This window comes from Lagenorhynchus albirostris, chromosome 13, assembly GCF_949774975.1.
Source record: "Lagenorhynchus albirostris chromosome 13, mLagAlb1.1, whole genome shotgun sequence".
In the NCBI taxonomy this organism is placed as follows: domain Eukaryota; kingdom Metazoa; phylum Chordata; class Mammalia; order Artiodactyla; family Delphinidae; genus Lagenorhynchus; species Lagenorhynchus albirostris.
The window spans coordinates 54,177,960-54,194,062 of NC_083107.1; the positions used below are offsets into that span (position 1 = coordinate 54,177,960).

The 16,103-nt window shown below is 37.6% G+C and overlaps 1 protein-coding gene across 1 annotated transcript in view; it reads right to left on the reverse strand.

Moving 5' to 3' along the window:
- Nucleotides 1-16,103, reverse strand: part of PLEKHH2 (pleckstrin homology, MyTH4 and FERM domain containing H2) — a 110,193-nt gene that overhangs the window by 38,051 nt on the left and 56,039 nt on the right. Inside the window, exons 12-17 of the mRNA XM_060169484.1 lie at nt 15,137-15,273; nt 14,927-15,037; nt 14,680-14,766; nt 12,922-13,080; nt 4,841-4,921; nt 693-872 (exon numbers count right to left, since the gene is read on the reverse strand). Of these exons, the coding sequence (XP_060025467.1) occupies nt 693-872; nt 4,841-4,921; nt 12,922-13,080; nt 14,680-14,766; nt 14,927-15,037; nt 15,137-15,273 (755 nt within the window). The remainder of the gene's footprint in view (nt 1-692; nt 873-4,840; nt 4,922-12,921; nt 13,081-14,679; nt 14,767-14,926; nt 15,038-15,136; nt 15,274-16,103) is intronic.

Consider the following 16,103-nt stretch of genomic DNA (forward strand, 5'->3'; position numbering starts at 1 on the left):
ATACTTTAAAATTTACTAAGAGGGAAGATCTTATGTTATGTAGTTCTTATCACACACACACACAAATAATAATTAAAAAAGAGGTTGAGAGGAAATTTTTGGATGTGATGGATAGGTTTATGCCATAGACTGCAGTGATGTTTTCATGCGCACATAATAATTTCCAAAGCATCAGGTTGTATACATTGATTATGTATATAAGGAAGAAAGAAAGAAAAGAATCCATTTTTCTGCTCCCCAAATATACTGGACTTTTTTCTTTCTATTAAAATATATATGTACATCATATTTTCACATAGTTGAGATTATATTAAGGACGTGCTTATACTACGTTAGTAAAATTCAGAAATTATAATTATCTATTTTTAGTATAAAAAAGATATAAGGCTGCAGGATATTTTATCATATGGACATTATTTAATCAATTTCCTATTGTTGAACCCTTAGATGGTTATTAATTTCATGCCGATAAAAAAATACCATGAAATCTAACATCTATTAAGTAAAAAAGGGTGTCTGTTATATTTTTTGTGTTTGAAATATATCAGAAATAAAATTATTTTAAAAATACTATGTCCAACAAATCTATACGTAAATCTTTGATTGTACTTAACGGTCATTTGAAAATTATTACCAATACTTAATCGTATTAGTCTAAATCATTCTAAATCAACCAATTAGATCTTACATACCTTTTCATGCTTGGATCCAATCAGGAGGTAAGTCGGACCTTGGTCTTTGGGGTGGATCACAATAGTGTAATGTGTGGATAAAAGACTTCGCCCACTGGCTTCATAATCTTCATCTGAATCACAGGATCTGTCAACCTCTTCAACTTTAGCCTCCCAGAGTCTGATCTGACCTAAAGGAAACTAAAGTAAATATTAGTAATTGTAAGGAAGGAACTTTCTAAATATTTTCCTGCTAAAATTTTTCATAGTGTTTTTCATTCTTACCTTTATAAAGCATACCTTTTTTTAAATGAATGCCTAAAGCTAATTGGATTATCCACATTGTTACAAAAGTAGTAGCCACAACCAACATGCCAACTGTGATACTGAAGAACAATTTGAATACTAGACATTTAACTTTTGTGGAAAAAGCAAGAAGCCACTTCCATACAGTGGTTTGGATTATTCATTTGGACCAAAATGACACATTACCTAGTCAAGCAATTCAGTCAAGATATTCATTTGACTTTTTTCCCCACAGAATTAATTTAAGTTATTGGATCAAAAGGACAAGGGTAGACATAGTCTCAATACTATTCATAGAAAAAGTAACAAAGTGAAACAGCTGGTGTGAAGAAGTGTGATTAACTATCACTCTAAACCCCAATAAATGAGGAGTGTTTTGAGGCTATATACACATATATGATTTATTACACATGTAACATATCACAAAAAATGCCATGATTTCTTTCATCTTAATTTAAGTGTAAGAAAAACATCCTAAAAATGATTTATATTAAATTTTACCTACTCTTTTACTGATGAAAACTATTATTTGCTGTGTAGAATATTTAGCATATTTGTTTTAAAACTTTTCTTTAATTAAGTCCATTTATTCCAGCAACACACACAGTCTGCTTCAGATGTACAACTTCTAAAATATTCGGTCAGGTTTGGAATTGCAGCCTGAAAAAGTTCATTGTAACTCCAAGGACATTTACCATCTTACATTTCCATGCTCGGGCCCAGGGCTCAGTGCTTGGACTCTCTTTTCCCATCTACACTCACTCCCCTGGGTGATGTCATCCAAGCTCATGGCTTTTGCATCAGCAGGTATTAGCTACTTCCAAATTTATAACTCCTGACTCACACTAGCTCTACTTAGATGTCTAATAGCATTTCAATGTCACTTGGTAAGTCCTCCCCCACCACCTGCTCTCCTGAGTCTCTCCCATCCCAGTTGTTCGCAACTTGATCCTTCCAGCTGTTCAGGCCAAAAAGATTGGCATTGTCACTGCCCCTTTTCTTGCTCTCATATTCCATACCCTTTTAGTCAACAAATCCTATCAGCAAATCTTTCAAAATATACCCAGAATCTGGTCTCTTCTCACACCTCCATTGCCACACTAAACCACAATCAGCTCTCACCTGAACTACTGTAAGAGTCTCCTAACCAGTTTCCTCCTAATTCCCTTCAGACAGTAGCTGGAGTGTTCCTGTTAGACACAGGTCAGATCATGTCACTGCTCGGCTCAAAATCCTCAAATGGCTTCTCATCTTACTTGGAGCAAAAGCTAAAGTCCTTACTATGATAAGGCCCCCTGCGATTTGGTCCCCGTTACTTCCCTGAACTCACCTCCTATTATCCTCTCCCTAACGGAGTCCAGTCCAGTCACACTGACCTTCTCACTATTCCTCAAACACACCTGGCATGCTCCTGCCAAGGCCTCTGCACTCGCTGTTCCTTTGGCTTGGAATACTCTTGCCTCTTTTACTTCCTTCAAAACCTAATTAAAATGTTGGCTTCTCAGTGAGGTCTTACCTAGATATCTTATCTGCCTAATAGCTGATTAATAGTAAAAAATTAATTCATTTGATTAAATGTGTTGTCTTTTACGAGAAACACTGCTTTTTCCCATTAAATTAATTACAGTTATTTTCTGAGTAGTTACTATGTGCAAAGCACCATTCTGGGGACTGAGTGAATAAAATTTACTTCTGAAGGAAAAATGTGAAATTAACTTATCTATACTTTCAGAAAAAGGCAGTAAAACAAAAGCAAAATAATAGGGCAGAAAATTCACATTAATAAATAAAAAGCAAGCTTTAAAAAATAGGATAAAGAAAACTAATTCTACTATGATAATACATGACAATACTATCCTAATTGTGTGCTTTAGGCATACCTAATCATATGACAATCAAGGTTCCATCCACCCCAATATTTAAAGATGATTATTCCTTTTACCAGAGGATTTACCATGGTTCTATAAACAGTGAATAGACCGGGTGCTTTTAAATATTTTGACTGAAGTTTTTAAAAGACACTGATTGAGATAAAGACAAATTGTTTCTGAAACATCTATAGCACAAAATGAAGTAAGCCTAATACCGATTCACAAGCATTCTCAACACTTTTCCAGTAATTATAATGGATTTCTGTTCAGCTATCTACATTCCTCTGACTTGTTCCTTCTGTGATCAATGTTATCCATTTTTAATAAAAAACAAAATTATTAGTAGTAGTAATAGTAGGAACATTTAAATTCTACTCTCAGCAAATTTTAAATTATTTTTCTATTTATAAAACACGAATATAGAAACTTGGTAAAAGCAGAAAGTTATTTTAAAAAAAGGAAGAAAAAAATCATCCATAATTCTACTCCCACTCAACATTTTGGCATAGTTCTTTCTGACTTTTCTGCTATGTGTATCTTTACATAGATGTGCTGGACTGAGAATTATAAACTCAGAATCCCAAACTTCCTGTGGAAGGTAAGCGTGAAAGAAGAGTCATGATTCTCCTGAGACAGCTGCAGTCAGATGCCTGGGCTGATGTATCACAGAGGCTTCTCAGTAAACTGCTGAGTACCAGCTGCCTCTGTGCTTTGTGTTCAGACCGTTGGTGCTGGCTTCTCAGATCTTCAGTGGCAGCTGCTTCCCCGACCTCTACTCCCCCAACTTTTCTAAAGTTATGTATGTCCCTAATTCTGCATTAAAATTGTTAAAAACTGGAATACACAGAGTGGCTTCTGTTTTCCTGACTGATAATTGAGTTAGGGTTATACTGAATATGCAGTTTTGTACTGTGCTTATTCTTGTATTATTTTTATGAGCATATTCCCACATTACTTCAGAGATATCACTCTCAATGGCTGCACTGTGTTAAGTACCAACCTGTGAGCGATACTGACAATAATGGCATGCATTTTAAATATGGCTAGTCAGAACTGAGAGTGCAGAATATGAAAATAGAGCAGAGAAATACTAACTGACCTACATGGTCAGTGGACCAAGAAGTTTAGTCTCATTAACACAGTAATCAGTCACAGGCTGCTGTTCTGTGGAGCTGGCATCATTGTTTTATGCAAATACTCTTGGTCCATGTTAGTTCAATTTTTATAGTTTCAGTAATCCAAAGATGACATGGGGTATGCACAATGATAATTAGGTATACAATTCATGTTTGGAAGATACCCATCTTTTTACTTTGAAAATGCAATAACTCAAGTTTTGGCGGGGAGGAGATTAGTTAAAAATGAACGAATGGGATATAGATATGCAGATGGATGGATAGATAAGTGGTATCTAGGGATTCGAGGGCCTGGGACAGGACTGGATTCTTTTCCCTTCCCAGCTCTTTTTTCCTAGCTTGCTGTTCCCTTCAATCAACCTTATCTAGTCTGTCAGACCTGAAAAATATGAGAAATTGATGGTTGAAAGTGGGATAGAGGAAGACTTTTCTAGGTCTTAGAAGAAGAATTAATTAAAAGTTACTAAGGCTTATAATTAAGAATCAAAACCCCTGTAGGGGGCTTCCCTGGTGGCGCAGTGTTTGAGACTCCGCCTGCCGATGCAGGGGACACGGGTTCGTGCCCCGGTCCGGGAAGATCCCACATGCCGCGGAGCGGCTGGGCCCGTGAGCCATGGCCACTGAGCTGGTGCTCTGCAACGGGAGAGGCCACAACAGTGAGAGGCCCGTGTACCGCAAAAAAGAAAAAAAAAGACCCTGTAGGTCTATGATTACCTTAGTAATAAATTTTATGCAAAATTTCAACCTTATCAAAAATTCTGAAGTTTGAGCTAGCAACAGAACAGTGAAAGGGAAAACTTGAAGCCATAACAAACAAAAAATTCCTCTAATTAGCATATTAAAAATACATACATACCTTATCTTCTTGACTACGAAAATAATATAATGTTTTTCCTATAAGTGTACACCAGACTCTCTTGGAGTAGCCATGTTTTACCTGAAATCATATTTCAAAGAATTACAAATGTAGCTCAGAACTCTGACACCTTAAAGTATAGTTTATACACTTTATTTGAAGTTCGGCTGTCCAGTTTGCTTGAGATGTAAGTGATATTCCAACTAGACTATCCAAATGCTATTTAAAACTTACCCATTATAGTAATAGCATGGTATGTTTTGCTTTGGTGTTCACCATTCAACATTTAACGAATGTTTACTATATGTCAAGTACTATGCCTAGGACTAAGGATTCAAAGATGCAGTTTCACAAGTAAGTATATTTCATAGTTTTTATATTACATAGATTTCCAATAACTCTGTGGGGCTCTCTGGGTTAACACTCTAATGTTAGAAACAAGATTGAAACCTAAGAATTCTAGTGATTTCCAAAATGTAAGAGATTCAATCATTCAAAACATTTGATGCCTTTTCCAGAGTAATAATACACTGAACACATTTGATACCTTCTCCAGAAGGATACACACAAAATTGTAAAATAATAATACTAAAAGCTATTATTACATATTGAGTACTTCCTACATGTCAGGAACTATGTCAAGTGATTGGGATGGAACCTGAATCTGATTCCTGACTCTGAATAGTCAGAGGCTAGTCTAGATACTGGGGGGACGGATATGAATAAGACACAGTCTCCTTCCTCAAGGAGCTCACTGCCTCGTGAGGAAGACAGACAACTAACCCAGCAGCGTGCTACATATCTTCATCAAGAACACAAGGAGTTTAAAAGCCTAGTTTTTGGGGGGGGTTTTTTTGGAGGAAGACATTCTACCAAAATTTGTACTGAATACCACAGGTTTTTCATCGTTTGGTAGCTTTATGAAGATCCTCACTGTGAGTTCCTCTCTGCCCCAGTTCTGCCCAGGTACAGGCATTGAAGATCTTTGCCAGACAGTCCCAGCTACACGCTCAAGCCTAGAAAAACACCAAGAACCCCATTCCCATCAGTGGGTAAGATTGATAATAGGCTCTGTTGCCCCAGACCTAGAATGTGGTGAGCCTGGTTGAGTTTGCCCTATAATCCCACTACCCTGGCAGCCCTGCCAACTTCTGCCTTGAGGCTTGACCCTCTCCTGCAATAGTTAGAGTGGGCTTCAATTTGGAGTGGCCCACCACCTGGAAACCAAGACACTGGCCGGTAAAACGAAAGCCCAACATTCCATTGTCATGCTTGCCCATGGTGATAAATACGAAGGAGAAAACTACAGCAGGAAAGGAGAAGGAAGTGCCTGGAGAAGGAGGGACGTGTTTTACAATTTAAAATAAGGTGGTCAGGAAGGCATCACCAACACTGATTCAAGCCTTGGAGGAGGCAGATGAGCTATGCAGTCACCTGAGAAAATAACACTCCGGGCAAGGAAGCAGCCAGCTTCCTTGGTCCTGAGACGGTGTGTGCCCATGTGTCTGAGACTAAGCGAGGAAGGGGAGAGGTCACTGGGGAAGGGGCAGCATATAGGGGTGGGGAGCACACATATTTTGCAGGGCCCTTGTAATGACATAACATTTAAACGGACTGCTCTGACAGTTGTACAATGAGAAGAATATAAATTATTGCCACAACGGATTTTACAGTCAGCAAGTCACGACAGTAGAAAAGGCCTGGATTCTGAGGTCACATGGACCAAGGCTTAAATTCCAGTTCTACCACATACTGGATGGATGATGTCCTCAGGCAACTGACTTGACCTCCCAAGTTCTGTCGTTAACATGGGATTACTGTACACCTCATTCATTGGGCTGTTGTGATGACCAAAGGAGAAAATGTAAATAAAGGATACTAGTAGTTACTCAATAAATGCTTCCTTCCTCACTATGCATAAGGAGAAGTAGAACACATGTTTCGTTTAAACCCACAAATGCAGCCAGCCTTTGGGCTTTCAAAACTATGGTTTAAGCAAACAAATAACTCCACCATCTAACAGTTTGATGGATTTAAATGTTGCTTGAGGAAAAACAAAACAAAATGTCGCATTTGGCAAGACATGTTTCGGTTTAATTAAATTTAGAAACATATATTTACAGATGAATATCCTGGAAGTTTTAAATAGCTTGTGTTATGCAGCTTTTTTTTTCTCCTTTTAAACAAACTCCAGAAAGGAGTCTTAGCAAAACTGAAGAATAATGCATCTGGCTATAGAGAGTATACTTTTGAAATGATTTATCTCTAAAGAGAACAATGTGTGCCTTTGAGGAACTACAAATTAATGAAGACTTCTGCCAACTTACAGTAAAAGCTGTGTTTTAAAACATAGTCTATCTTTTTATGTACATCTGATTATGTTAAGATTTCTTCCAATTCTGACTTATTCTGAAAAAATCATAATGAAACAAATTACACTAGAAGAATCCTCACAAAGATTTAAAGACAATCTCAAACCTCAAGGCTTTGGTGAACTAAGTAGTTGAAAGAATAAATTTTTTTACCTTGCATCCATGACAATGTTACTTATATCAGTTCTCTCTGAAACTTTGATGACAAATAGTATATCATATTCTGATTGGCCTTTGTCATCACACAAAACATAAGCTCCCATGGTCTTCTCCCCTCTCCTATATTTTCACGCCTGTAGCCTTCTCCACCACAAATCCTGCCACCTGTCTTGCTGACTTCAGCATCTAGGTAAAACTCTTGTGATAATAATAGCTAGCACTTTTGGCATGTTTATGATGTGCCGGGCACTGTTCTAAAGCACTTGACATGCTTAAATAATTTATTTAATCTTCCCAGCACCTGTGAGGTTGGCACTATTATTATTCCCACTTTACAGAAAAGGACACTAAGGCACACAGCCTCTAAGTAATCTATTCAAGGTCACACAAGTGGCAACTGTCAGAGACAGGACATGCACCCATGCAGTCTGGCCCCTGAACTCTTGCCCTAGCCTCTTTGCTGTACTGCCTCCCTACAATCTTAACTCACAGTTCCTTGCTCTCTTCATTTCTAAAAACCTTTGCTATCCTTCCATTTTTGCCATTCATCCGCTTGGCCACACCCTGGTCCTTTTTCCTTCATTGGGAACTGCTCCACTTCTGAAATTTACATTCTACTCTCTGATCCCAACCTCCCCCCAGCTCCCACCCTCCTACTCACACCACTCCTATTCTTTGACCTCATTCAAAACTTTTAAGTCCTCCAACCCTTCCATTTTATTCCAGTTTATCAGTTCCCTCCTGGCTTCTCTTCCTTCTCCACCAACCTTGAATTTGATATTTGATCACAAAACAACTCTTGCTCTAAAACCTGTGATTATGTTGCATTCCCATGCTTCTAACAAATCCACACAATAAAATTTTACCTCCATTTGTTTTTAAGTAATCCAGTGGAGCGTGTAGGAAGAGAAAGAAGGTTACGGGAGGTTTTAAGAAATGACATTAGCCATAGTTAATAATTGTTGAAACTCGGTAATGAATATATGAAGGTCCTTTCTATTATTCCTTCTACTTTCACATGTGTTTGAAAGTGCCCATAATAAAAGAATGATTTAAAAATCATCATCTTGATATGCATAAAGCAAGTAAAATGTTCATTGTGGAATTTAGGTGGTTGGAATATGAGTGTTCACTGTAAAATACTCTTCCAACTTTTCTGCGTATTTGAAAATTCACATAATAAAATGTTAGAAAAAAATGACTATCCTCACATCACTACAATGTAAAGTCTCTGCTCTTATTTCTGAGCATCTTAGAGAAGAATAACCAATATGAACTCAAATCACTGAAGTCAGGTGGGCCCTCGGTAAATCAATCCTTCTATCTGTCCTTGGGTATATCTTACTTCCCTTATTCTCAATCCTTTCCTTCACTCTCATGGAACTGTCCACTGGAGTAATCTTCATCAAAGAAAACCGAGGACATCAGACATGATTTCACTCACTGCCCCACAAACTTGTATTTTCATCCTTCCTCACCTTTCTGCAAGTCCAGCCCCTCCACAGTGCCCTCCCGCCATGCCCGATCACCCATTTCTTCTGGACTTTGTTCTTAACCTCCCACTTCTCTCTCCCAGCTTCCTCCCTTCAATTTGGAAACTCAAGGTATGCCTTTCCCATCTGAAAAAGTGCCTCTCCTGACACCATGTTCCCTCCCAGCTTGATTCTTTCTCATGTGCCGGAAAGTATGGACAGTCCTCCACACTCAATACTGCACTTACCCATCACCCGGTTACTGTTCAACATACCACAAGGCACTTTCTGCCCTAGCACTTGACCGCATCTGACACTACAGATAACTCCCTCCCTGTCAACCACTCCACCCCTGGCCTCCAGGACGTACTCTCCAGGGTCTCTTCATACATCACCTTTATGTGCCCTCAAATTTTGGGAACCCGAGTGTCCCATCAACAGTCCCCTGCTCTTCCCACCCTACACAGTTTCCTGGGTGATTTCTCTCACTGTCGTGGATTCAACTATCATATCCATGATGATAATTCCCCATATCGTTCTCTCCAACCTAGCCCTCTCCTCTTTTTTTTTTTTTTTTTTTTTGCTGTACACGGGCCTCTCACCGCTGTGGCCTCTCCCGCTGCAGAGCAACAGGCTCCGGACGCGCAGGCTCAGTGGCCATGGCTCACGGGCACAGCTGCTCCGTGGCACGTGGGATCCTCCCAGACCGGGGCACGAACCCGCATCCCCTGCATCGGCAGGCGAACTCTCAACCACTGCGCCACCAGGGAAGCCCTAGCCCTCTCCTCTGATGGAGACTGGTGTTGCCACTGCCTGCTGGACTTCTTAACTCAGGTGTCTTCACAAGCTCTAAACGTTGACAGTTCCCCAAATAACCTTTTAGTCATCCTAAACTGCTCCTGTTTTCTGAGCTCTCTATTATCTGGCATGGTCTTTCACCCAGCCATCCTTAACTCTCCCACTTCCTAGTCGCTGAATTCAGTCTAACGGAAGATTTTACCTCCTAGCATTATTCAGATTCACCCTCTGGTCTCTTTCCCCATGACCAGTTCAGAGTCCCATCCTCTTGAGGAAAACCACTTCCACTTACTCTTCTTAGAACCTCCAGTTTGCTTCCCACAAATTCATCTTCCTCTCAGCAGAGTAATCTGTTAACAGCATGAATATAGCCATGTTCCTGTTACAAACCCTGAAGGGTTCCACAACACCTTCAGGATGAAGAACAAAGTCCTTAACAAGACAAAAAAGCCCTCCATGATCAGGACCCTCCAACTTTTTCTCCAAAGGACTTGCTCTTCACATAGGTGGCACTGCTTTGAGATACTGTGTCTTTTGTTCGTGCTGTTTTCTAGCCCAGGATACCTTTCCTTGTCCGTTTCCAAAATTAATTCATACTCCTCCTTGGAGACTTGGCACAGGCAAATCTTCTCTGAGAAGTTGTTCCTGATCCCACAGTCTAAATTAGGTTTCTCTGTGACCTTATGATGCATGTCAACAATAGTATTTTATATATATCATTATAAATATGTGGACGTCCTTTTCTTTCCCAATAGATATGAGGCTCTCTGAGGGATGGGGCAGTGGCCTATTCATCTTAATACCCTGCAGCTCATTGCCTGACATGTGGTAACTGCTCAATACATATTTTAAAAATAAATGAATTTTTATATAGGAAATGTTCTTCCAAAGCATTAAAAGTTGCAAGAGTGACTGTCCAGAATCAAATTAGTCAAGTTCTTAATATCTACCTACATATTTCTGTACTTAATAATAACAGTGTGACAACTTGGAAAAGCCTCCTCCCCTCCAAAGTATTCAAATGCTGCTCTGCCATATCTGGGATTGTAGCCTGAACGTGAGCTCAGAACAAGTCACTCAGAATGAGTTTTTCTCTTATAAGGCTTTGCAGGTGAAAATATGGGGGTGGACAAGCCTTCACAAATGGTAGGAAGGAAACCTAATAAGCATCCTGTCTATAAATTCTAATGGTTTAGTCATCTGATAATCACATCAACTTATACTCATTTAAAATGCAATTGTGAAATGGGAAGCAGGGAACAGCACAAATGTAACAGGAGTGGAAACTGACAAGCCATGCCAACAATTAAAAATAAGCAAAAAAACAAAAAACACTAATTGTGAAAGAAGTAACAAACCCTTAGCCATGAGATCATATTAAAGCTTAAGGGTTTCATAAACATAGCCCTTGAAACAGGAGGACACCTAGTTACTATGAATTAGAATAAGAATGTGATTTAAAGTGGCACTGTGTTCGTTGGAAAACATATATCAGCACAATACCAAGGAGTTCTCAAGCCCATCAGTAACTGAAAAAACATTTTCATGGTAATGTAATGTTTTGGAAAAAAACATAGTGCATCTCTTTGTTGAATGTATTGGTAATTTTTTTCTCCAATTTTTTTCTCCAGTCTTTGTAAATATTACTGAAGAGCACCCACCTACATTCCCACATTAATAATAAGTATAAATTACATGGTGGCATAGCTCATCTACAGCTAAATTTTTCACCTCTTACATAAATAAAGCACATGAGTGATGAGTGATGACGTAGAGGTTATTTTTGTGGGTAATATTTTGCATATAAATATCTTATTGTTTTGTTCTAAAAGTGACCAATTGAACCCTTAAAAATTTATAAATAATATTTATCTTAGCGTAAATCAATACTTCCTCATTCTAAAAATGTTAGGAAGCAGAACTAAGCAAAAATGAAGTAAAAACCACCCAGAGATATCTAATATACCTTAGTATATTTCTTAGTCAGACATTTTTCTACAAACATGTTTACCAAAAATGGCATAACAAACATTTTTATGTATTTATGGTAATATGCTATTTTATCACCTAACAATACATCCATAACCTATTTCTAAAACATTAAGCATTCTTTTACAACATTTAAAATGACTGCATAGTAAAGCATTACCTGATTACATAAATATTTGTTTAAAACTATGCTCTACTCTACATCTAAGTTGATCCCAGTTTTTCTTTATTATAAACCATGATGTGCAAGTAACCTTTCTGCAGTAATGGAAATGTTCTGTATCTTGAGAGAGTGACAGTAAATATCTGTCAAAACTCATCAAATTCTGCACTTAAGATCTGCATTTCAATGTATGTTAATTATATCTCATTTGTTTTAAATAGGAAAGGAAAAACCATGCTGTGATGGACATCCTCATACTTAAATCTTATGCAAATTAAGATAATTTCCTAAGCATAAATTTCTTGGACTGAGATTGCTGGATCAAAGGGTACGTATATATGTTCATAAAACATTTAATATTCATTCATTCATTTGTTCACTCAAAAATATTTATTGAGTAAACACTTTAGTCAAGACATTGCCAAACTGCCTTCTAAAGTAATAAACTCACTAGCAAATTTCTTAATTTGTGTCGATACTGCATTTCATACTTTTAAAAGAGGTCCTCCCTTGATCAGCTTTTTTTAAAATATCCATTATTTCTTGCTTTTTAAGAAAATTACTACTGATAGTAGAACGTTTTCCCATATGTTTACTGATCATTTGTATTTCTTCTCTCTACTATCTCTACTTTTCTCTCATTGTGTCCTTTGTTCCTTCCCCTCACTGGTATTTATCCTTTACTTACTGATTAGAAAAAGCTTGTTTTTCATGTTCAAATACCTTTCCAAAGCTTCTCATCGGTCTTTTAAAAATTCTGCTTAGAGAAATTCTGATGGTAAGAACATTTACTTTTTTTTTTTTTTGGTTGTGCCACACAACTTGTGGGATCTTAGTTCCCCGACCAGGGATTGAACCTGGGCCCTCGGCAGAGGTTCTGAAAAGCAGAGTCCTAACCACTGGAATGCCAGGGAACTCCCAAGAACATTTACATTTTTTATGTAGAGTAGTCAAATTTACCATTTTTCATCTTCATGGTTTTCGTCTTTGGTATCATACCTAAAACACTCTTCCCCACCCCAAGATAACATAAATACTCAATATTTATATTCTCTGATGCCCACTTTTTTATGATCGGGGGCTAATTCCATCGCTGCCTGGCATACCGCTATGTATACGAGTTCCCACCTTGGTGAGCAATCCCTTCACCGTTGGTTTGCCCTCAGGTTGGAGGAAAAGGGGGTTGGCAGCTTGTACCCGAAGAACGTTCTGTAACACTTTAATCCATTCCTCCAATATATTGGGAGAATCTGCAGTCAGATAGTATGTGTGTTTTTCAGTGGTCAACTAGAATGGGATAAGAAAGGGATAGGAAACTCTGAAGATTTTAGGATATTAGCACTTCCTTGTCCATTCTTCAAACATCACTACCTAACATGGAAACAAACATGCTGAACCTTGAATCCTAGGCTCTAAATAAATGATTCCATAAATCACGTAGCATATTTTAACCACTTTGTGAGAATGACAATTAACTTTTTCTGAAATAATTTTTTTCACTTCTGTTTACTTTAAAACTTCATAGTATTAAGCTTTGGGGTCATGATTTTTTATCTTGTTTACTCATTATATTTTCCTTTTCTCCCTTAAATGTGCTACGGGTTCCTGGTTGTTGAAATGAGGAGCAGAATGATTTCAGACTGTAATAAAATAACACACTTTAAGCAAATAAAGGTAAGTTATTTGTTATGGAAATGAAGAAATGATTATAAATAAAATAAGAAAACCTATACAGCAGAAGAGGAATTCTTAAACATGTAATCAGATATTATGAACTCACAATTTCTCAAGTTCAAATTAGCCATATTTCAAAAATTCCAAATATTTCAGAAGCCTACAAATGATTCTTATCTGCCATGCTCCAAGACAAAGTTTTCCCTGATTCTCCTTTCTACATTTTTGGGCAGTCCTCAGGTATTATCTACTGGAAACACTGATAATGTACCTTTCTAATAAAATATTGTATTCTACCCTCCAAAGGAACAAGATAAGAAAATAATGATTATTGAAGGCATTTCAGAAATAAAGCATCTGAATTTTAAATCACATATACCAAACTGTCTCGATAGCTTGTTTTTTTTTTGTTTTTGTTTGTTTGTTTTTGTTGTTTTTGTTTTTTCGTGGTACGCGGGCCTCTCACTGTTGTGGCCTCTCCCGTTGCGGAGCCCAGGCTCCGGACGCGCAGGCTCAGCGGCCATGGCTCACGGGCCCAGCCGCTCTGCGGCATGTGGGATCTTCCCAGACCGGGGCACGAACCCGTGTCCCCTGCATCGGCAGGCGGACTCTCAACCACTGCGCCACCAGGGAAGCCCGATAGCTTGTTTTTTTTGTTTGCTTGTTTTAACTTAACAAAGGTTTCTAGCAAGACTGGCATTATGTGTGGGTGAAATGGTCAGCAGCTACCTCTGCCATGTGACACAGTGGGAGCCAGGACAGCCCCTCTGCTCACCAATATCCTTCCCACTTTGGTATTACAGCCTCTGAAGTTCATACAACTGCCATTTTCCGGTTCTCTATTTAATTGCAAACATTTCTGAATTTAATAGTACATTAAATTATGAATATCTTGTTGGGAATTCATTTATCAAATAACCCTCCCCTAAAATAGCTTGACAGTTTGAGAACAGAAAATGGCTGGGAGGGTTAGTGTGGGGAAAGAACCGTGTAAAGGATCAAGGGCAAAGAAAGTGTAGAGGAGAGTTACTAACATATACTCAGGTTATATTATAGTTTTAACTAAGAAGTCCTAGGGTTTCACACATTTTTGGGGCATCAAACTGACCCCCAAAGGGAATAAACAAACAATTGAACACCCAATTTCCACTCTATTAGCTTACATAATTGAGAACTGAGTTTTGCATGACACAAAAAAAGGAAAAAAAGTACCTGAACTGTTTGTTTGTTATCTCCTCTTAAAATGCTGCAGGATGCACTAAGTTCAATATGGCCCTGGGGTTTTCTGATTACATCACTCTGTATGAAAGGAAGAAAACCAATGCAAAGTGATTACCTATAATAGTCATAATAAGAAATGCTTTGTCTAATTAATTGCATTACATGGAAGAAAATCAATCAGGAGTCTGATTTATAGTTTGAGGAATTCAGTTCTAAATAACAAGCAATTTCCACTCACCGGAGATTTGTAGTAAAGTAATTCACCACCTTTAAGAACAAACCATCTCCGCTTCCAAGTCTTGACTTTACCACTCATTTTTAATAAGTAGCCAGATTTTTCCAGTGGTTCCTAATTAAAGAGATTTTACAAAAATATTTAAGTTTCCCTTTGGAGGCTCAAACTAACAGATATATTAATGTTAAAAAAAAATACTGATTCAGTGTTTACATTTTTCCCATTATCACTGGAAGACGAGCAAGTTTTCGGGAGCTTCTGCTCTGGCTGTGAGCACTCTACATCTGTGGAGTAAGCATCTGGGGGAATAGCATAATCACTTTCAGAAGCCACAGAAGAGAGAGACACACCTAGATGAAAAAAGAAATAAATCAAGTCAGTATTTAATAATTGGGTGGTCCAAATGCTGACTGTCAGGTTTCTTAAGAAATACATCTAATCCCAAATCATAAACCTTCCTAGACTAGATGTAGTCCATACCTTTGGCCATGAAGTACCTTTAAAGCAGAAAACAGAACTTAAGCGTAAGGACTATCATGCAAATCTCCAAGGAAGTTAAAGGAACATAAATAATATTTTGGTATGATTATAAGCACAGCTATTTTTACATATATAAAATGTATGCAGTAGCCTAACAATATCTTTTATTAAGGATTAAAAATATGTGTATTTACATATTGGCATGTAGGCAAACAAATGTTGAACCTTAATTTATCAAGATTTGTACAATCACACTTTACTGCACTTAATTTTTGTAATCATTTTTTTAACATCTTTATTGGAGTATAATTGCTTTACATGTAATCATTTTTAAAGTAACATCACATTAAAAAAGACAACAAGCCCAATACTACTAGTTTATAGATTTTGAAAATCTTTCATAAAAGAGATGCAATAAGACTTAAAGATATAAACAGACTATTTCATTTGCCAGCAGCTCTAATGTAAAATTCAAGGGAGCATTTTTCACAATAATTCACTTGTCATTTTAGAAAACAACTTGCAAGTTGCAAGCCACATTTGGAGAGTCACTAAAATTGGAGATTTTGAAAATATTAAATAAAATCAAGGACTTAAGTCATTATTCATTACAGTATGTGGCAATTTTTTAAGTGTTTATTAACATTTAAGGGAAACATTAGGACAATGTCACTATATTATTCCTCTTATTTATTTGACT